This window comes from Monodelphis domestica, chromosome 1, assembly GCF_027887165.1.
Source record: "Monodelphis domestica isolate mMonDom1 chromosome 1, mMonDom1.pri, whole genome shotgun sequence".
NCBI classification, from domain to species: domain Eukaryota; kingdom Metazoa; phylum Chordata; class Mammalia; order Didelphimorphia; family Didelphidae; genus Monodelphis; species Monodelphis domestica.
In genome coordinates this window covers 743,501,497-743,524,258 of record NC_077227.1, presented here as the reverse complement: position 1 = coordinate 743,524,258, position 22,762 = coordinate 743,501,497, and the positions used below count along the sequence as shown (strand labels likewise).

Genomic DNA, 22,762 nt, shown 5'->3' with positions numbered 1-22,762 from the left:
ACATTTTTTCACTTGTCCTGCTCCTCTGCCTAGCAGTCCAATGGAAATGCTTCCTCCCTCCCCTATCTGAGGTAAGGGGGCAGCTCACATGTGGCATGAGGATGCAGTTTGGGGACCCTGTCTCTAAAAGGTTTGCCATTGTTGCTGTATGCCCTCAGAAAAACCTGAAAGTGGGCCAACTTGATCAGTCATCCCTTTCCAAGGGATGGAGACCAAAGCTAGCTTGGATCCTCTGTGACGGATAAGGATGGTTGGAATAGTCTTCTCTGATCTGATGCTCCCTCAGCACACTGGGACTGTCCTAATTTCATCATTGTATTCCTGGTGCTTACCCGGAAATAGGGTTTGGACCTGTGATTGCTTTACTATGGGGAACTGTCAAGGGAAGAAACTCAAGTCTTCTATGCAAGTCAGTATCTCTGAAACGTCTAGGGTTAGAAGTCAAGGAATCAGAGATTTGCCTATTTGCGCAGGGTCACCGAGGCAGTACCAACCCTCCTCATCCATTACACCACATTGCCTTGGCAGCACCCAGTAGGTACTTTAACCCCAGAAGCATGGAGAGGGCACCTCCCACCTCCTCCTCAGACACCTCAACACAGACACACAGCCCTGAAACAACAACATTTGTCTTTATTAGGCGTTTCCATGGTAATATTACACAGAGTTCTTAAGGAATAATAAACACGACTTTGTTTACCATAATTATTTTGCCATTAAGACAGTGGTAAAAAAAAGAAAAGAAAAAGCACTGTTTGTCTACACACATGATCAGCTTTAGCACTTACAGCTCCTTCACTCGGGGTTCACAATCACAAAGCCAAGGGTTAAAATCCAGCTAGTCCGCGATCCTACAATGTCTTAGAGCATCAAGTCACTGCAGTTAGTCCGTTCCAAGTCATTGTCATTTTTCTCTTAGCATTTACATAGGACATTCATTAAACAGACACACAAAGCGAGCCGACAGGGGAGCATGCTTACACAGCCTGCAAACATTGTTGGGGTTGGCTGATTCGTTTACTTGTTTATTCATTTGCTTGTTTGTTTGTTTGCTTGTTTGGGGGTTTTCTTGTTTTTCCTAACCACCAAAAGAACTGAAACTGGCATGAGTGGATGTGGGAGGCAAAAAAGGGGAGACTCAAGGGAAGGCCCAGAGAGAGGCTGCCAACACGGCTGAGAATGGAAGCAAGATTCGTTTTGTCCGCCTTGTTCCAATTTCCTTCAAGTGCAGGTGGGAAAGGAGAAAAGGGAGGAGGACGAGAGAGTCTTTTAAGTTAGCCAATTCCTTTTTAAAGTGCTTTTTTTCTCTTTTAAAAAATTGAAAAACTAAACAATCCAAAGAACCTCAAGTCAACGCGTCTGCACCGACGAGAGGACTGGCTAGAAAGGGCTCGCTGCTTATACTCGATAAAAGCAGATTCGGGTTCTCGTTGCTTGTTTAAGGACCTACAGATGTAGCTTTTGGGAGAGAGCCTGTCGACACACACAGAATTAAATGCCACACGTATTGTATCACGGTAACGTAGGAGACTGAGGGGGAGGAGGAAGACTCCGCTAATGGAAACTATTCCACGACACCAAGACGCTAGGCAATGCTAAGGTGAGGTGACCCGTAGGCTCAAGCTTGGCCCGTAGAGAGTAAGTTTGCCAGACATTGCTTCCCACCAACGTTGGGTTAAGTTTGCAGATGTCAGTGCGCAATGAAGCGCCTTTTGTTTAAAACAAACCCCCAAAAAGGCATGGCTCCTCCATTTTGCCAATTAAGAGACTTCCCTGTGTCAAAATTCCCAAGGATTTGGGGGGTGCATTTCTAAGGCCTCTACACATTGCTCTTCTACCAAGTTGGCTTCTGTGAGGTAAAAAGGCTTGACTGGGCACCAGGATGTTCTACGGGGGCCCATTCCCAAGGAGTCAAGCCTCCGAGGGTCCTGAGCTCCTCCAAAGCTGTCTCTGGGGCCAATAAAATGGAGCTCAGAGGACGCTCTCAAACCAGCCTCCAACTCATCCAGCTGCTCTAATCTGCGGGCTGGCCAAGGGACGAGTTAGCCCAGTCAATCAGCAGTCTGATGCCCTCGGTAGCCAATTAGCTTTGTTCGGGGGGGCCACCTTCAGTACCTCCCCCTCAACCTCTCACCAACGGGGCACCAGAGAGTATGGACGGCTCAGGCCAACCCATCCCTGTGACTGGAACAAAAGTGAGTCAGACAGCACATGGCTATCCTGGGTGGCTGGGTGGCCTCTTACCGAACAGGGAACAACTCGGCATTCTGAGACGGGCCATCGATTTGTTTTCTCAGGCCAGACCCCATGGCAACAATGGAAAAATGCCAGGGCTAGAGAGAGGCGGCCGGGAGAGGGAGAAAAATGTTGTCTACACAAACATCCAGGGTCTCATCTGCCGAGTGCTAGAAAGGGCCTCCGGGACTCTCTGATCCGATGCCTTCATCTTACACAAAGAAACTGAGGGGCAAAGGACTTAAGTGACTTGCCCAAGGTCATCTAGAGATAATAACGGCCAGAGGTGGGACTGGAACCCAGTTTCTCTGCCATGAGATCCAGGGCTATTCCCACCAGGCTGAGGTCTCTCAGAAGCCAGAGAGAGGCTAACAAAGCCCATAAAACCAAACAAACCCAAGAGCTGGAGAGCCTTAAAAAGAGAGAGAGGGGAACTCAGGATGTGTATTGGAGCCAAAGAGAAATGATGCCATGTGTCAGTAGCTGACCCAGACTGAAATGTATGGAATGTCCACAGAGACAGTCTAGAGCCACCTTGGGCGGGGGGACCGCTGGTCTACCAACTCGATTCGCTCAGCTGTTAAAACACTCGTCTCAAACTCACATACGATCCCAAACTCTTGAGTTAATGTTTGATCGGGTCTTCCAACACCCTATTTTGAAACCACTTTCCCCAACCCCACCCCTCTTCCTTCTCAGAGGGGGAAAAAGGCAGCTCTCGGGAATTCACTTCATCCTTGCCCAAGGAAAAGAAAGATGCTTGGGAGAACAACAGGGATCCTGCATGAAAACCACCCGATCTGTACCGGGGATTTTTTGTACAATTTTTTTTGCACCTTTGAGGTGCCGTATCACATTCTGTCTGTGGGGTCAGTGTGTGAACATGTATGTAATGCTAATTAAAGTGGATTAACACGGGTGAGCAAAAATCGGTGACATCAGGGTAAGGAGGACCGAGTGTGGGACCCAGGAGTGAGCCCCATGGACTGGCTGCCCCACAGTAACTATCACAGGCTCTAAAAAATAATAATAATAATAATAATAAACAAAACCCAATGTCCTCAGGTGCCCCACCCCTCACCCCCCTTCCCAGTCTGCTACTGCTGCTCGGTGACTGGGGGGCTCTAGCCCAAGCTGGTGATGTTGGCACGGCCACCTGGAGGAGCCACGATGCGCTGGGTGGTACGGCGAGGGATGTTGTCATCAATCTGGGCACCTGGAGGGAGGAAAAAAAAGAAAAGAGGAGAGAGACTAGATTTAAAAAAGACATAAAGACAAGTCACTGTAGCTTCCTACCTGTGCAACATTGGATAACTTCCCAGATCAGCTCTCAGCCTTCTTATCTTTAAAATGAAAAGGCTGTCCTAGATCAGTGATGGCGAACCTTTTAGAGGGGCAGGTGATGGGAGAAATGTCCTCAACAGAGGCAGAAGGGAGCAGCCTGGCTCTGAGTCCCTCTGGTTTTCTAGTAACAAACTTTGGAGACTTTGTGCGGGCCCACAGAGACGGCTCTGAGTGCTCCCCCTCTGGTATGCGTGCCATAGGTTCAACATCATGGCCCTAGATAATCCCTAAGGTCCTTTCCAGTTTTAATATTTAATTCCTATGATTTGAGCAATCATTCGAGAATTAAGTACCTACTATGTGCCAGGCATCTTGTTGGACACTGGGTGTCTAGGTATAAAGAATGAAACAGGAACAGACTTGGGGATGGGAAGTCCTGGGTTCAAATCTGACTTCAGACATTTTCTAGCTATGTGACCCTGGGCAAGTCACTTAACCTCCATTGCCAAGTTCTTACCCACTTCTGCCTTGGAACCAATATTCATCATTGAATCTAAGATGGAAAGTATGGGTTAAAAAAAAAAAAGAATGAAATAATCCTTCCCCTCAAGGAGGGAGAGGAGATAACATAGACATAAAAAGAATATGCCATGCAAATATAAAGGGAGGAAATGCAAATACACACAAAGTAGTTCAAAGCAAGGCAGTTACAGAGGGAGGGCAAATGCAGCTGGAAGTTTTGGGAAAGGCATTGCTTGAGATGAATCTTAAATCTTAAAGGATTCTGAGAGGTCAGAGGGATGGAGGGTCCCAACCATATTCTATGTAGACTTACTCTTTAGTGACCCATCATTCATCAATATAGTCTTGTTCAAGTCTATCTTGGGTCCTAGAGAAGCAACCCAGCCCAACCCAAGGAAAAGTGGCCTTCATTTGGAGGCAGAAGAAACTAGGATTCAAAGACTGAGTTCTTAGAGCCTCAATCATTTCATCTATAAATGGGGATAAGAATAATGATCTTTGACAGTCAATGCCTGCCACTCAGGTTTGCTGTGATAAAAGTAATTCTTTTGTCTTGATAGGGTATGGGAATGGGAACTATATTAGCTTTAAAGAAGTCAGAGAACACTAATACATTGTTGGTGGAACTGTGAACCGATCCAACCATTGTGGAGAACAATTTGGAATTACATCCAGAGAGTTATAACACTGAGTATACCCTTGGACCCAGAACAAGACCATTGCTGGGTCTGTTTCCCAAGGAGATCAGGGGAAAAGGAAAATAACCTCTATGTTCCAAAATAGTTATAGCAGCAATTTGTGGAGGCAAAGAACTGGAAACTGAGGGGATGCCCAGCCATTGGGAAATGGCTGAACAAATCACCATACGTGATTCTGATGGAATACTACTGCGCTTTAAGAAACAATGAGCAGGTGATGTAATAAAATTTGGAAAGAACTACAGAGATAATGAACAAAATGGGGAGAACCAAGAGAACATTATACATGGCTACAGAGTTCATTCTGGATTATTCTAAAGAATAAACTGTGACTGTCACCTCCATAGGAAAGACAGAAACTGTACGAACGTGAAAACAAAGGTTCGAACCCCACCTCTGAGACTCAGTTTCCCCATCTGTAAAATATGGATAACAACACCTATAAGCACCTACCTCCCAGTGTTACACTCCACTCAGAACAGGTCCCTAAAATGCTTAAAGCATTATCATTTCAGCTTTTAGGGTTATGGCAAGGAGGTGACTCCGTAGTAATAACTTGCTTAGAACTCTGGGAGACTTTTATTACCAAGAGGGGATCCTGGGTCCAAGGGCCCTGACGTGGCCAATACCTCTGGCAAACAGACATCTTCAGCCTCAGAGCGTGTCTTAAAAACAGCCAGCCTTGGACACGTGTTCTCTTTCCAGAGTCCAGAAAGGGTCAAGGTTGGCGCTCCCCCGACAGTGCAGGAGGGTTGGGGAGGAGGTTACCTTCCATAGTAGGGGGAGAGGGCAGGGGTGGGGGGAGCATTTGATGTTTATTCTTATGATTCTGTTTAAGTAAACATTGTGTAGAAAGGGGTAACCTGACCGTGACATGGTCCAATGGAAGCAGGTTGCAAGAAACCCTCCTAAAATGAGTAAAGACCATTGCTGGGGGCTGGAGCCAGCAGCCAGGGCCCTAGAGAGCCCCAGACCCCCTAACCCTCAGAGAGGGCTGAAAGGTAGGAAATGGACCCGGCCTCCAAGCAGGATGGAGCAGGACCCCCAGACCCGACACTGATTCGCCATCCTTTGGCCATGCCTGTCTCGCAAAGGAGGGATCAGTCTTGTTCTGCTTGGTCTCAGAGGGCAAACGCAAGGGAGGGGAGTCGAAAAGAAGCCAGTTGAGGCCAAATGTTTGCAATGAACTGTCCTGGGGTAGGATGGGCTGCCTTGAGAGGTGGTGGCACCCTGCCTGCCCCCTACCGCCCTCCATCAGAAGACTTTAGGGAAAAGCTAGATCACCACTTATCAAGTGTGTGATAGTAAGGGGCGGTTGAGGGCAATAGTGTGAGCAAACTGGGCCCTGAGGCCCCTCCGGGCTCTGAAATACTGTGATTCTGTGATAGGCATATCATGACTATAATAACAGTATCTCATATTTTATACACTAAGCTTGGCAAGGTACTTTCCCCAGAACAACTCTATGAGGGAGGAACAGAAAGTATTTTTATACCCATTTTACAAGTGAGTAAACTGAGGCTCTTGAAGGCTAAGTGACTCAGCCATAATCACATAGTGGGTATTGGCTGAGCTGGAATTTGAACAGAAGTTCAGTGATTTTTCCATTTCCTCAGTTTCTATCTTACCCCTTCCTATTCTGTGAGATTCATGATGTCAGAGGCCCCATTTTTCTCTAAATTTTGTACCTCCCTCAGAATCTGCCATAATGTTCTGGGAATAGGAAACATTTTAACAAATGATTTTTGAATGAATAAAAAGATGGATGAATGGATGGATGAAATGATAAAAGGGCTGATGGATGGGTGGGTAGGAAGAAAGATGGATGGATGGGTGCATGGATGGGTAGGTGGATGAGTAGATGGATGGGTGCATGGATGCGTAGGTGGATGAGTGGATGGATGGATGGATGGAGGGAGGGAGGGATGGATGGATGGATAGATGGATGAATAGATGAATGGGTGGATGGATGGATGGATAGATGGATGGATGGATGGATGATGGATACGTGAATGGATAGACAGATGGATGGATGGATGGATGAATGGATGCATGGATGGATCCATGGATGGATGGATAGATGAATGGGTGAGTGGATGAATGGGTAGGTAGGTGGGTGGATGGATGGATGAATGGATGGATGAATGGATGGATGGATAGATGGATGGATGGATGGATGATGGATACGTGAATGGATAGACAGATGGATGGATGGATGGATGGATGGATGGATGGATGGATAAATGGATAGATGGATGGAGGGATGGATGGATGGATAGATGGATGGATGAATAGATGAATGGGTGGATGGATGGATGGATAGATGGATGGATGGATGGATGATGGATACGTGAATGGATAGACAGATGGATGGATGGATGGATGAATGGATGCATGGATGCATGGATGCATGGATGGATCCATGGATGGATGGATAAATGAATGGGTGGGTGGATGAATGGGTAGGTAGATGGGTGGATGGATGGATGAATGGATGGATGAATGGATGGATGGATAGATGGATGGATGGATGGGTGGATGAATGAATGTAATAAATCTGCTTGCCTTCCCCTTGTCAAAGCCTGCACATAGCAGACACTTCCTAAAGGTTTGTTGATCGATTGCTCAAACCCCCTCTCGTTTTCAGCTCTTCAGAGGGACACATCCCATTTTCTAAGATCTCAAGTCAAAAACAAAGGCTCTCATTTTGAAAGAATTCATATGTAAGTCAATCTGTACCAGACAAGCTGAATCCAGACTGGTGCAGGTTCCGAACAGGCGGGGCCTGTTGTTTGGCAGGAGAAGTCTTGGCGGAGGAGGCCGGAGTCACTGTCTTGGGTGTCACGGACACTTCACACACTGGCCCATCGTAGAGGCCCCGGGGAACACCCCTCAGCTCTGCCAACTGAAAACACAAGAGCCAGTTAATGGAGACCTGAAGAGTGAGGGTTTCTCAGGGGGGCTCAGTACTCCCAGTCCTCTCCTGGGGGGCCCATCTTTCTGTGAAAGGCTGCATCTGATCAGCAGGCCGGACAACAAGCTAGGGGGATGGCAAGAGATTCCAAAGAAAGGAGGACATGGAAGAGGCAAGAGCCATCACAAAATCATCCAGCAGGTGGCAGGCTTTCGCCACCACGTTCCTCACCCCAGGCAATACCAGACCAGAAAGCTTGGGATGTGGAAAAAGCACTTTTTAAGAACAAAAGGGAGATGAAGCCCTTTACTAATGATTTCTTGTTAGATGCACTTCACTTTTCAAATTCTGTCTAGTCCAAAGGATCCTCTGTGCCATGGGATGGAAGCTCAGTGGATAAAGAACCAGATCTGGAGATGGGGAGGTCCTGGGTTCAAATCAGCCTTCAGATCCAAATCAGCTGGGTGATTCTGGGTAAGGTGCTCGACCCCCCTGTGCCTGGTCCTTACTGCTCTTCTGCCTTAAAACCAACACACGATGTTGATTCTGAGACAGAAGGACCCATTGGGCGAGGCACTTCACCTCCATCAGATCAGGAGGGCGGGGGCTGACTTTTGACTCTTTTGAACCTCCAGAGCTTAGCACGGTGCCTGTCTCACTAAACAAACATCGCTCCATCTCTGAACCATAGCCCTGTTTTTAAGTGGAGGAGGGGGCAGACCAGATGCCCTGAGGTCTTAGCCAGCTCAGTATCCATGACCCTGAGTCCCTCTTCTCTGGGCCCCACTGCCCTCCCCTCTGGGAATCACAATAGTACAGAGAATACTGAGAGGGAGACCTGGGAAGGTTTAAAGGGGAGCCCAGCCTTTCAGATCCTCCAGGCAGACCCACAGAGACAGCTTGAGAAGTCCCTGGCCAGAGAGGCTTCTACTCAATGGTGGCACCAAGCAGGGCCTGAAGGCTTCTCCAAGCCTCGGCCACACTCAGCGCCCTGGTAGGGACGGGGACCTCAGATTGCCTTCATTTAGGGAACCTCCCAGGAAGGCAAACTCCCTTCCTCCCAACTCCAGCCCCGATGGGAGATCCTCTGCTTCTCTGGCCGTGGTAGCCCCTGGGTGCCCTCGAGACAACATATCTAAAGCGGGGACATTCCTTGGAGCCATCTAGACTAACCCTCTCATTTTACATGTGAGGGAAAGATGCCTCCCAGTTACCTATTTATTGCTCTTCTACCTCGGAACCAACACCCAGTGCTGATTCCAAGACACAAGGTCGGGATTGAAGAGAAAAACAAAAGATCTGGTCTTAGTGGCAGACTTTGATGCCAACCTTGTTGAACAAGCCAAATGCCCAGCTCTGGATGGGTGTAGACAGAGAATCCCCTCATGCAGCCCCAACAACTCACCCGGCTCCGGGCCTTGATGCGCTTGTAAACAAAGTCGGGGAAAGGTTTGCGGGGGATGTAGCGGCCCGACCCTTCAGTCACGTGGAGGTTTCCATCCTCCAGGACAATCTTCCCCTGGCTGATCACCACCAGCGGAGAGCCTCGGCATTCCATGCCCTCAAAGATGTTGTACTCGAGAGACTGGAGGACAGAAAGCATAAACACCGTTAGACTGAATTAGAACAGAACTGGCAAAGGCTCTGGGAGGGATGGAAAAACAACATGGCAACACACTCCATCTCTCACCTCCAAGTCTTTGCACAAGCTGTGCCCCAGTCCTTGAATGCCCTGTCTTCTGCCTCACCTCCAACTCTCAGGATCCCTAGCTCCCTTCCAGGCTGAGCCAAGTCCCACCTCCTATGTAAGGCCTTTCTCTCTCCTGACCATTCATGCCCTCCTCCTCCCAAAAGAGGCTCAGTGGATACGGCACTACGCCTGGAGTCAGGAAGATGTAAGTTCCAATCCAAACTCAAGACATTTACGAGCTATGAGATCCTGGACAAGTCATTTAGCCGGTTTGTCTCAATCCATTAGAAAATAGCAAACCACTCTAGTATCTTTGCCAAGAAACCCCTCTGGACAATATTGGGGTGCCGTTCAAGGCATCACCAAGAGCCAAAAACCTCCCCCAAAATGACTTTTTATTGTCTTATCTGTGTACTTCTAGGGCCATCTCCCCCCCCCACCCCCAGGAGGATATCAGTTCCGGGGACATTGGTGGCCTCATTGCCCTTCTCCTCGATCCTGGCCTGGTACCTGGTACAGAACATTAGAATATAAGCTTCTGGAGGGCAGAGGCTGTTTCACTCTTGTCTTTGGATTTCTAACACTAGGCATGGTGCCTTGCATATTGTCGGTAATTAATAAATAATAAATGAATGAATGAACAAAGGAACTCTTGGTTTAAGCCTCAGCTCTCTCTCTCTCTCACCCTCTCTCTCTCTCTCTCTCTCTCTCTCTCTCTCTCCCCCCCCATCTCTGTCTCTTTCTCCCTCTCTCTGTCTCTCTCTCCCTCTCTGCCTTTCTCTCTCTCTCTTTGTCTCTGCCTCTGCCTCTGTCTCTGTCTCTCTGTCTGTCTCTCCCTCTCTCTGTCTCTGTCTCTCTCCCTCTCTCTCTCTGTCTCTTTCTCTCCCTCTCTCTGTCTCTCTCTCCCTCTCTATCTTTCTCTCTCTCTCTGTCTCTGTCTCTGTCTCTCTCTCTCTGTCTCTCTCTCTCCCTCTCTCTGTCTCTCTCCCCCTCTCTGTCTTTCTCTCTCTCTGTCTCTGCCTCTGCCTCTGTCTCTGTCTCTGTCTCTGTCTCTCTCTCTCTGTCTCTCTCTCCCTCTCTCTGTCTCTCTCTCCCTCTATCTTTCTCTCTCTCTCTGTCTCTGCCTCTGTCTCCATCTCTGTCTCTCTCTCTCTGTCTCTCTCTCTCCCTCTCTCTGTCTCTCTCTCCCTCTCTGTCTTTCTCTCTCTCTGTCTCTGCCTCTGCCTCTGTCTCTGTCTCTCTTTCTCTCTCCCCCTCTCTCTCCCTCTCTCTGTCTCTGTCTCTCTCCCTCTCTCTGTCTCTGTCTCTCTCCCTCTCTTCCTCTCTGTCTTTCTCTCTCTCTCTCTCTGTCTCTGCCTCTGCCTCTGTCTCTGTCTCTCTCTCTTTCTCTCTCCCTCTCTCTCTCCCTCTCTCTGTCTCTGTCTCTCTCCCTCTCTTCCTCTCTGTCTTTCTCTCTCTCTCTCTCTTTCTCTGCCTCTGCCTCTGTCTCTGTCTCTCTGTCTCTCTCTCTCCCTCTCTCTGTCTCTCTTTCTCTCTCCCTCTCTCTGTCTCTCTGTCTCTCTCCCTCTCTCTGTCTCTCTCCCTCTCTGCCTCTCTTTCTCTGTCTCTTTCTCCTTCTCTCTGTCTGTGTGTCCTCTCTTTCTCTCTGAGTCTCTGTCTCTGTCTGTCTGTCTCTCTCCATCTCTCCCCCCATTCCGTGTCTCTCTCCCCCCCCCTTCTCTCTCACACACACTTTCACATACCAAAGAGGTGCATGTGTACAAGTCACTATACCTCTCTAATGCCTCAGTTTCCTCAGCTGTAAATTTGGGGCAATTTCTATCCTAGAGGATCACAGTTAGAGCTAAAAGGGTCTCAGATCATTAAGTCGAAATATTTCCTCTTAGAAGGGAGGGGCCTGCGGCCCGAGGGAGGTGAAACCCTGAGACTTGGCTCCATTTCCATTAGGCATCTAAGCAGTACCGCTCCTTCTGCACCCAGCAGCGTTCTGCAGACAGTAGGCACTACCCGAATGTTGGCCGAGGTTGCTCTTTCTAAAGCAGCATCTGCTGCCGTAGAGCCTGGGCTTCCCGTCTCGCCGAGCAGAACACACCAAGCTGAGTAAGCACCTAACAAAATGATGGGGCCCAGCCACTGCTCTGGGCCCGGGCCCCGAGGCACCGGCAAAGAGCCCTGGCCTCCTGGAGCGGACAGTATTTCCAGGGAAAACAATACGTGCACACAGGAGTTTCTGCAAATTCCCGACAGTTTTGGCCACGGCCGGGGGGGGTCGGATTTGCTCGGCTCTGCCCGCTCTTTACAGGGGTTTAGTTTTCTCTTTTTTCTTTTAGATGGGGCGGAGTGGGGGGGGGGGGGCAGAGGGAGAGAAATAAATCCTTGTTAGATGAAACACAAAATTAAAAAACAAAAGTCACGACAAAGAACCTCAGGGGAAGAGGAGGAGCTGCTGGCTGAGTCTGGAAAGGTGAGCTGTAGCCAGAGGACTCAGCATTGCTGCTCGAGGCAGCAGATGAGCCCTTCTGGAGCCTTCTGGGTAGAGAAAGGGCCCCATCAGACGTGGGCTTCTGAGATCTCATTTTAGCGAGTTCCTGGGAAAGGGCTCGGAGGGCAGAGCCTGGAGGCAGGGGGAGGAAGTAGAGGAGATCCTTGTTTTAGTCCAGGTCAGAGGTGACGAGGGCTTGAAGCTGAGCTGTTGTGAGTGGACAGGAGATGGATTTGAAAGCTGCTGCAAAAGGGAAGTCTGCAAGATTTGGCAATTGACTGAGTATAGAGGGGACAGGAGGATGAGAGAGGAGCCAAGCGAGGACGCCTGGGTGACCAAAGCCAGGCCTGAGGAAAGGAGGTCCTGGGCCGAAATCTGGCCTCGGACCCTGCCTAGCTGTGTGACCCTGGGCAAGTCACTTAAGCCCAGCTGCCTAGCCCTTCCTGCTCTTCCACCTTAAAACTGCTATACTTCGTATCAATTCTAAGACAGAAGGTGGGGGTTAAGAAAAAGAAAGAAAGAAGCCCTGGGTGACCAGCAAGGTGACGGCACTCCCAATCGAAATGGGAAAGACGGAGGCGAGGCGGGCTCAGGGGAAGATCAGGAGCCCCAAAGTGCTAGAGCCAGCCTCGTCCGGCTTCCCAGGCATTTGTTAGACCAAAAGGAAAGCCAAGTCCCAACTGGAGAGACGTCGTCCCTCCAATGGCTGAGGTCAGCGAATGCCAAGAAAAGCAGAGCATGTCCCTGCGGTGCTGAGCTCCCCCTGGGCAAGCAGGGCGCATCCGCTGAGGTCTTGGGAAATACTCCTGGCTCAGTGGGGAGGGGAGGGGTCTGTGTGTCTGTGTGTCTGTGTAGGCGTGTATCTGCGTGTGTGTGCGAGAGGGGGGTCCCGGGGGTGCGAGTGGGACGGGGGAGCTCTCTGGGACGCAGACACCTGCACACGGCTCAGACCAACGTCCTTCTCCCCGCCCAGAGTTCTGCAACCACGGCTGCCCCTCCATCGCCCGCCTTTTAGCCCAGCAACATTTTCTGGCCTCGCCGTCTGACTCCTTTTGCCAGCTCCTTGTATCTGCACCCGCCTTCCCTCCCTCCACGTCTGGAATGCGTTCCCTTCTCCTTCCTGTTATCTAGAATCCTCAACTTCCCTTAAAGTCCAGTTCTGGTGCCTTGAGACAGCTCGAGGCACCGTGGATAGAAGACGGGCCTGGGTTCAAATGGAGCCTCCAGGACTTAACCAGCTGTGTGGCCCTGTGACAAATGAACCTCTATTGGCCTCGCTTTCCTCAGCCGTGAGATCAGGCTTTAAGCACTGCAAATGTCGGTACAGCTCAACGAGCAGCACGCTGGGACGAGCGGCTGCTCAGGCTCTTGGCCATCCAATGCTGCATCGATGTGCCGAGAGCACTGACTGGCGTTCGAGGCCCTGAGTTCAAATCCCTTCTCTCAGTTTCCCCCGCGGTAAGATGAGAACGTTAGGCTAGATGGCATCGGAGGGCCTTCCTGCTGGCGATCCCCGATGGTTACTGGAAGGGTTTGGAACACTGGAGAGCCGCTCAGGCCGTTGGAGGCCCCCGACTGTTCCCCAGCTGTGGCCCTTGGGAAGGGGTGAAGCTCTTTCCCGGACCCCAAACTCCTCTCGGAGGCCAAAGGCCTTCTCTTTGGTGCCAACAGGCGCTGCATGCCAATGAGAGTTGAACACCATTCAGTCCGTTGAGGAAGAAGTCAAACTCCCCCCTGGAGGGCAATGGAAAGGGAGGGGTGGGCAGGTTCCAACACACCGACATGGACCAGCCAAGGGATATCATCAAAGAAACGCACCGTTGAAAAAGAAGATGGGTATGTCCCATGGCAAGATGGCGGGATGATCACCAGAGAGCCCCCGGGCCCAGGAGACAACGCTGGACCTCGAGCCAAAGAGACCTAGTTCGAATCCTACAGCGGATATCTATTAAAGGTGTGAGCGCTGGGCAAGCTACTGCAGTGCTCTCTGCCTCAGTTTCCTCATGTGTTAAACAGGGATATTAGCCACACTGGTCACTGGGGACACACAGCCATTCCATGTGGAGGGGCCGATTTACCCGAGCTCCTGTCACGTTACGAGAGGGCTCTGGCGTGGGAGGCACAGGGTTGACAAGTTGGCTGTTGTACCATTTTCCACTCCCAACGTTCTTTTCAGTTTTGCAATCGGCCCAGAGAGAACAATAGGTACTTTCCCTCCCAGAATTCCCTGGACAACCAATCTGGGAGTCTGAACCAGGAAGGGGACCCTCAGCAAAGCCCTGGGTGTGTACGTGGCCCTTCATGGAAAAAGGAAAAAATGACAAGTCGGGAGTTTTCCTGAAACAGCCCCCAGGAGCGCCAATCCAAAAGGCTGAGGACACTGGAAGCAGCCTCACCCACTACCATCAGACAAGGTTTGTTTTTCTCTTTATCTCTGGGGAAGAAAGGGCCAGGGAGGGCCAAGAACGTCTAGAAGACAAGAAGGTGGGGACAGCTGGGTGGCTCAGTGGATTGAGAACCAGTCCTAGAGATGGGAGGTCCTGGGTTTAAATGTGGCCTCAGACATTTCCCAGTTGTGTGACCCTGGGCAAGTCACTTGACCCCCATGGCCTATTTAAAAAAAAAAAAAGACAAGAAGGCCCAAGAGCCAACATGAGCCAAGGCAGAAGAGACTCCAGACACCTTGCCTTCCTCCAAAGCTCCAAGGTAGCAAGGATGTGGGATGTCAGAAGACTTGAGGCCCTCATGGTCACGAGGCAGAAATCACCAAGCAAAGAGAGCACCGCCGCTGGGGTCAAAAAATCTGGGGCCAAATCCTACTCTGCTGCTTAAAACATGCAGGCTTAACCTCTCTAGACCTCAGCTTCCTTAGCCTCACCTCAGAGGCCCCTTCGAACTCTGATATGGGTTCAAGTCCTGCCTCCAACACTTATCTATCCCCTGTGAGACCATGAGTTAGTCACAACCTCCACAGACCTTCAGCTTCCTCTTCTCTTAAGGAGAGGCTTGTGGATGGCCTCTGAGGTCCCTTCAATCCACAAATAGAATCCTAGGAAAATCATCCTTCTAGGCTCATCTCCCCTACTGCCTTGCTGTGTCCCTTTTCCAAAGACCCTCTCCCTTAGCTCGGAGAATCAGGGAATCTAGATTGGAGAGGACCTTCGACACCAGCCAGCCATCCCCAACAAGAACCACCTGGCCTGTTTATGCCTGACAACCTCAAATGTTTTTTTTAAACCCTTCCCTTCCCTCTAGAATCAATACTGTGCATTGAAAAGAAAGAAAGAAAGAAAGAAAGAAAGAAAGAAAGAAAGAAAGAAAGAAAGAAAGAAAGAAAGAAAGAAAGAAAGAAAGAAAGAAAGAAAGAAAGAAAGAAAGAAAGAAAGAAAGAAAGAAAGAGAGAAAGAGAGAAAGAGAGAAAGAGAGAAAGAGAGAAGAGAAAGAAAGAAAGAAAGAAAGAAAGAAAGAAAGAAAGAAAGAAAGAAAGAAAGAAAGAAAGAAAGAAAGAAAGAAAGAAAGAAAGAAAGAAAGAAAGAAAGAAAGAAAGAAAGAAAGAAAGAAAGAAAGAAGGAAAGAAGGAAAGAAGGAAAGAAGGAAAGAAAGAAAGAAGGAAGGAAAGAAGGAAAGAAGGAAAGAAAGAAAGAAGGAAAGAAAGAAAGAAAGAAAGAAAAGAAAGAAAGAAAGAAAGAAAGAAAGAAAGAAAGAAAGAAAGAAAGAAAGAAAGAAAGAAAGAAAGAAAGAAAGAAAGAAAGAAAGAAAGAAAGAAAGAAAGAAAGAAAGAAAGAAAGAAAGAAAGAAAGAAAAGAAAAGAAAAGAAAAGAAAAGCAATAAGTAGAGGTTAAGTGTCTGAGGCTAAATTTGAACCCAGGACCTCCTGTCTCCCAGTCTGGTTCTCTATCCACTGGGCCACCCAGCTGCCCCTAGAGCCCACTCCTGGAGGGCAGTATTCATGCCTCTAACTCAGGTACCTAACAACTGCCACACCATCCTGAAATGCATTCTCCAAGTGAGCAGGGACTATTTTTACCTTTCCTTACATCTTCGGTGTTTAGCAAAGTGCCTGGTATACAGTAGGTGCTGAATAGATGTTTATTGGCTTAACTTGCTGTGATACTCTAAACAGAGGCCACCTTCCTAAAAAGGGATCTGTTTTAAGAGCAATACAAAGACAGACATGAAAAATCCCAGCCACGTTAGGCTGCCCTTGGGGCACAGGAAGCCACAAGCAGACCAACTGAGTCATTCTTCCTAGGACACAGGAGTCGCCTCAGGAACTAGACTGTCAGCCTCCTGAGGGCAGAGGCAACATTGGCTGGATTCCCTGAAGTGTCTGGCATAGCACTGAGCATAGCTGGTGTCAAAGATTCTCACAGCTCAAAGCAACTCCAAGGGTCATCCAGGCCAAGACACCCTGGCCCAGAAAGGCTCGCCAACATTCCTGAGCAACTGTCCTTCCTGCTTTTTATCACCAAGACAAACTAAGTTGTGTGCCTGTGGACAAGTCACTCATCCTCTCGGTGCCTCCCCACCCTGACAACTCCTTTGGTTGTTGTTGAGTTGTGTCCCATTCTTCATGGCCCCAGGGACCAGGCTCTCTTATCAAAGATATTGGAGGGGGTCACCATTTCCTTCTCCAGTGGATGGAGGCAAACAGAGTTAGGTGACTTGCCTCTTAAGTGTGTGGGATTGGACTTGAACTCAGGTCTTCCTTACTCCAAGCGCAGGACTCTATCCACTGAGCTACCTAGATGCCTCCAACAACCATTTAAGATGATATATTAGACAAGTCACAAATCTGCTCCAATGGGAGGAGCTTCCATACTAGGAAGGAACTGAATATAATAAGCTCCTTGAGGGCAAGGATGGCTTCATTTTGGTCTTTGCATCCCTAGTGCCTGTCGCCCCCTCAGATGGCTTGGAATCTCATCTGTGGGCAGCTCCTTTCCAGAGTCAGATCCCAACCTCTCCTGAGAGACTCAGGTCTGGACCTTCCCCTAATCGTGCTGGGAACCTTCTTCTGCCACCACTTGTCCCTGTCTCTCCCCGGCTGACCACTCCCTCCCCGGCATCATTCCTCCATTTGCTGCCCCCCTTTACTTTGCCTCTCCTTAAGTCTTTGAAATAGGCTTCTCCCTTGGGTGGATGGTCAAAGTCCAGTCTTCCAAGGCGATTGTGGTCCAAGGCCCCAGTTCACAAAGCCCTGCCACCCCTCGGAGAATGCCACGATTCACAGATGGGCCTTGTGGGAGCATTCAAAGAGCACCTCCATCTCCTAAAGCATCAAGCCTGCTCCCCTCTTTGGTCCAACTTGGAATCTACTATGTGTGTCCAAGAGCCATTGTGTAACATAACAGCCACCATCTACAGAGTGCTGCAAGGCTTGCAAAGCACTTCACACTTGATCCTCACAACAAGCCTGGGAGGTTGCTATTATGGTGAGAGAGAGGGGGAGAGGGACAGAGACAGAGAGAGATGGAGACAGAGAGGCAGAGAAGGGATGGGGGGAGAGACAGAGACAAAGAAAGAGAGGGAGGGAAGGGGGAGAGACAGAGACAGAGACAGAGAAGGGCGAGAGAGAGAGAGAGAGAGAGAGAAGGAGAGGGAGGGAGGGAGAGAGAGAAGGAGAGGGAGGGAGGGAGAGAGAGAAAGAGAGAGACAGAGAGACAGAGAGGGAGGGAGGGAGACAGAGACAGAGAAGGGGAGAGACAGAGAGAGATGGAGACAGAGAGGCAGAGAAGGGATGAGGGGAGAGACAGAGACAAAGAAAGAGAGGGAGGGAAGGGGGAGAGACAGAGACAGAGACAGAGAAGGGGAGAGAGAGAGAGACAGACAGACAGAGAGACAGACAGACAGAGACAGAAAGACAGAGACAGACAGAGAGACAGAGACAGAGAAGGGGAGAGAGAGAGAGAAGGAGAGGGAGGGAGGGAGGGAGGGAGAAAGAGAGAGACAGAGAGACAGAGACAGAGAAGGGCGAGAGAGAGAGAAGGAGAGAGAGGGAGGGAGGGAGGGAGAGAGAAAGAGAGAGACAGAGAGACAGAGACAGAGAAGGGCGAGAGAGAGAGAGAGAGAGAGAGAGAGAGAGAGAGAGAGAGAGAGAGAGAGAGAGAGAGAGAGAGAGAGAAAGACAGACAGAGAGATAGATAGAGACAGAAAGACAGACAGATAGAGAAGGAGAGGGAGGGAGGGAGAGAGAGAGAGAAAGAGACAGAGAGACAGAGACAGGCCCAGTCACAAGTCCTCTCATTCCTTTTGTTAGAGAGGTGGGGGACCAGGGGTGTGAAACGTTACTGGCATATTCAGTTGAAACCAATTTGGTTGGTCTTACTTAACTGCCTTTCTTTTCTGGTTCCTGAATAGGCCACAGGATACTCAGAAATAACTGAAGAAAAAATGAAACCAATCAACATTTCTTCTTAAACCCTAACTTTCTGTCTTATTAAGACTAAAATAGAAAGGCAAGGGCTAGGCAAATAGGGTGAAGGGACTTGCCTAGGGTCCTACAACTAAGAGATGTCTGAGGCCAGATTTGAACCCAGGTCCTCCTGACTCTAGCCTGGGGCTATATCTAGGGTATCACCCAGATGTCCCTCCAATAAACATTTTTAAAAAGAATAAAGAGACCACACAAAATCAAAATGAAAACTGCATCAAAACAAAAACAAATGAAAAGACCACAAGGGCTCCACCACCCTCCATCCTTGAAAACTCTTAGTGTTTTCCTCACACAAAGAAACTGAGGCAAGAGTTATTCTCCCCATTTTACAGATGAGGAAACTAAGGCAAGAGTTATTCTCCCTATTTTACAGATGAGGAAACTAAGGCAAGAGTTACTCTCCCTATTTTACAGATGAGGAAACTGAGGCTCAAAGCCATGAAAGGATTAAGGCAGAGTCACAAGCTGCTTGGTGCCAGATCTAGGCCAGGGAAGCCCAATCTCCTGACTCCAATCCAATGCTATTCCCCTCCCCCAGGCTGTTTCCCCTAAAATTACCCATCTGGCCTGATGCCTGGAAAACTCCAAAGAAAGGAGACAGGCCTGTTAAATCCCATTAGTATAATGTTCCAAACTCATTGCATTAGGCACAATCTAGGAAACACTGAGGGGGTGGGGGTCAGGGTGGAGGAGTCTCCTAAGTGAGTTTTCCAAAAGCCCTCCCAAAACCTAGGGCTACTTCTGAGACCAGGTCTTCCAAAGTTGTGAGAGGAACTGAGGGAAGGACAGAAGAAAAAGGCCTGAAGAAAGTCGCTTGAAGGCAAGAGGCAGCTGGGGCTCCTCTGGACCTCCTCAGAGACCACCAAGGCTAAAAGGTGTGCCCCTTCCTCACTTCTCCTACAGGAGCCCAAGACATCTTGGAAGGTCTCCTCCGTGCTGAAAGGGATCTGGGAATAAAAGGATCTCAGAGACAAGAAGGACCTCAGCCTCCATCCATCAAAAGACAAGCATGCAATAAAAAACCTCCTCTGTGCCAAGCATCGCTCCAGCCCAAAAGGACCTTCACGCTGGCACACTGACCTCCCAGGAAAGCCTGAGGGCAGCTCTAATGATTAGAAGCTTTCTCTAAATTGGCTCCTTTGCCACTTTCCCCATTATGCCTCTTCAAACAGAATAGATCTGATCCCTCCTGCCCCTGCTTGAAGTCAGAGCTCACATCTACCTCATCTCCCTCAAAACCTGGCCTCTCTAGCCTCAATAGCCCACCTCCCTCAGGGGATCCCAATATGAAACTGATTCTAGTTCTCTTAAGCTCTTGATCACCCTCTTCTGGGCCTGTCCTGACTGGTTGACGTTTTTCCAAACAATATAAATAAGAATTAGATACGAAGAGAACTGTTCCCAAATCAAGTGCTTTCAGCAGCTTCCAGCCTTCTAGCCAAAGTTCCCCCTTTTTTGAGGTTTTTTCAATTCTGATTCCATTGAGGAGAAAACCTCCCCAGGAAAGTAGGACTTGAATTTGCCTCCAGGCTGGAGCTCTGAGGACCAGAAACCCAAAAGGCTCCAGATAAAGAAGTCATGTCTCAGGAGGGTTGACTGTACTTTTGAAATAATCCTCCCAAGAGACACCAGGGCCTGAGCTGCCCTTTGGGTCTCTGCTCCTCCATCATGCTGAAGCTATCCCTTGGGAGCCCCTGGGAAGGACGCCTCTCCTAAAAGGGCTCATTTTCAACTAAGAGGGGCTTAATTCCAATTTCCCTTCTCAGCTCCCCTACATCCACCCACCTGGGGCCCATAATGAAAGAAATTAAATTAAAAATAAATTAATAAAAGTTAAGTAAAATATGTACAGAAATTTGGTTGTAGATATTACCTAACATGTAGAATGTTATCCTATAATATATAATAAAATTAAAATAAAATAAAAAATTTAAAGATAATTAAAGGAACTGTTGGCCACCCTTGAGGAGGTTAACAGCTACCTTGAAGCATCCCCGTCCATCAAAGCCTCCAAGAGGCAACAAAATGCTGATGGATGACAAGGAGACTAAGTAGCATGCTCTTCATTTCAAAGGGAAGGGGCGATTTTTCCTCCTAAATTTTCTTCCTCAATGCTTCCTATCAGAAGAATAAGCTCTGCCCCAATTCCCCATTTTTTCCTCCATCCCCCCAATTCTGAGCCCTTGTCCACCTAGCCCAGGACCTCTTCAGAGAATCACATGATGATTATTTTATTGCTGGAAGAGATCTCAGAAACCCAGATCTAGTCCATCTCCTTCATTTTACTGATGGGGAAACTGAGGTAGGTAGCGATTAAGGGACCTGCTAGAGAGGTCATACTAACAGTAAGCACCAGAGGTGGGATTTGAACCCAGGTCCTATGTCTGGCTCCGCCGTAGCACAATTTAACCAGGCAGAGGCTACATGGTTTAAGGAACTTACGATGTTGTGAGTCTTGGCTGAGATGGTTTTGACACTGTCAGGGTCCCAGATTACAAGGTCCGCATCAGAGCCCACCGCAATGCGGCCCTTTCGGGGATAGAGATTGAAAATCTTGGCTGCGTTGGTGCTGGTCACAGCCACAAATTGATTCTCATCCATTTTTCCAGTCACCTGGGAAAGAGAAAAGCCAAACAACAAAATCAAAGCCCCTGAAGAGGATCACAATTCAATTCAGCTCAGCATCTGTGCCTAACTTGAAGGCAAGAAGACCTGAATTCAAATCATGTGTTTGAAACCACCTGGCTCTGTGACCAGGGTCACCAATCAGTGCTTCAGGAAAGCACAGACATCTTTAAGTTACAAAAGAATGGCTAGGGACAACTGGGTGGTGCAGTAGATGGAGAGCCGGGCCCAGAGACGAAAGGTTCTGGGTTCAAATCTGCCCTCAGAGATTTCCTAGCTGTGTGACCCTGGGCAAGTCAGTTAATCCCCATTGCCCAGCCCTTGCTACTCTTCTGCCTTGGAACCAATGCTCAATATCAATTTTAAGATGGAAGGTGAGGGTTTAAAAAAAAAAGAATGATCGCATCAGGGACAGACAAGTTCCACTAACAGGAAACAGAACATGAATAAACAAATAAATTCAATGTATACACTAAGAATTGTTTTTCTTGAGTCTTTGCAGTCATGTCCAACTCTTTGTGACTCCACTGGGGGGGTTTTCTTGGCAAAGATACTGGCATAGTTTGTCATTTCCTTTTCCAGCTCATTTTACAAATGAGGAAACTGAGGCCAATAGAATTAAGTGACTTGCCCAGGGTCACACAGCTAGTAAGACCACATTTGAACTCAGGACCTCCTAACTCCAGACTTAGCACTCTATCCACTAAGGACCAGGGAAATTAAATTACCACTTGAAAATCACACAATTTGAACCTGGTATTTTACTTCTCTTTGTACTTGTTGTTCCCTCTAAAGAACATAAGCTCCTTGGGGGCCAGCCTGGTTTCACTGTGGCTTTGTATTACCATTGCTTAATACAATGCCAGGCACATGGAAGGTGTTTAATGAATACTGACTGCTCCTGGGTCAGTCCTCCTCTATCCACAAAAGGAGAAGATCTCTTGGGGCATCTGTGCCAACACACGGGCACTGCCACTCACCTGGTGAAAGCCTTAGGATGAAGGACATGGTGTTTATAAGAACAATATCCATCTCAATATGATTAGCCTTCATCACCTCCCTTGCAAAAATGAAAACTTTCAACAACTGCCACAAGGGATTCACTGAAAAAATACACTCAACTCCTAGGATTGTCCCAAAGGGGCAAATCCAACAAGCATTTCATTTAGTCAACATCTACTGTGAGCCAGGCACTGGGAGATAAAATGGAAAAGAGCCCCATTCCATTATTGGCATGCCACAGATAATCAGATTAGTGCCATCATGAACATTTGAGGAGGGAGAAGTTCTCCAGAATCCATTCAGACATGAGTCCCCAGGGCAGGAGACCCTCCCATGATTGGGGGATGCCATACCACAGCCTTGTCCCAGATGACGGACATCCTCTCTTCAGTTCCATTGGTGCCCTCAGGAATCAGGGTGAAATTATCCTTCCCCACGGCCTTCTGGGCGGTGTTGAAGGTACAGTGGGCACTGCCAGTGACCTGAAGATCCCCACTGAAAGAGAAATACCATGGACAGTGAATAGAGAGATTGGAAAGATGAGATGAGAGAGCCCTCAAGGCTAAGGCTGCTTTGCCATTGGCATATGGGATGGGCACAAAGAGAACCCCAGCACCATGCATGTCCTTAGACATACTCTAGATATATATCTAGAATGGGAGGCCACTGTTCACTTCCATTTGTTGAAAATCCAATGGGTTGGACTGTCAACCCTGATTTGAGTGAGCCTGCCTTGCTCCCCCAGAAAGAAGGAAAAGTCAACAGAACTATTTATTTCTTTCAAGAACACGGGGGCTTCATGTCTGCTTCTTCTCAGCAAAAAGATGGTAGCCCATGGTTGTGAAATGTGGCACACACTTTCAGACAAGGCTGA

The 22,762-nt window shown here is 48.6% G+C and overlaps 1 protein-coding gene across 2 annotated transcripts in view; it reads right to left on the bottom strand.

Moving 5' to 3' along the window:
- Positions 1 to 613: 613 nt before the first annotated feature.
- DPYSL2 (dihydropyrimidinase like 2) overlaps positions 614 to 22,762 on the bottom strand; it is a 148,885-nt gene continuing 126,736 nt past the window's right edge. For both annotated transcript variants that reach the window (XM_001371288.4, XM_003339866.4), the window contains exons 10-14: positions 22,242 to 22,383; positions 20,704 to 20,874; positions 9,059 to 9,238; positions 7,479 to 7,644; positions 614 to 3,451 (exon numbers count right to left, since the gene is read on the bottom strand). In XM_001371288.4, the coding sequence (XP_001371325.2) occupies positions 3,360 to 3,451; positions 7,479 to 7,644; positions 9,059 to 9,238; positions 20,704 to 20,874; positions 22,242 to 22,383 (751 nt within the window). In that variant the 3' untranslated portion in view covers positions 614 to 3,359. The remainder of the gene's footprint in view (positions 3,452 to 7,478; positions 7,645 to 9,058; positions 9,239 to 20,703; positions 20,875 to 22,241; positions 22,384 to 22,762) is intronic.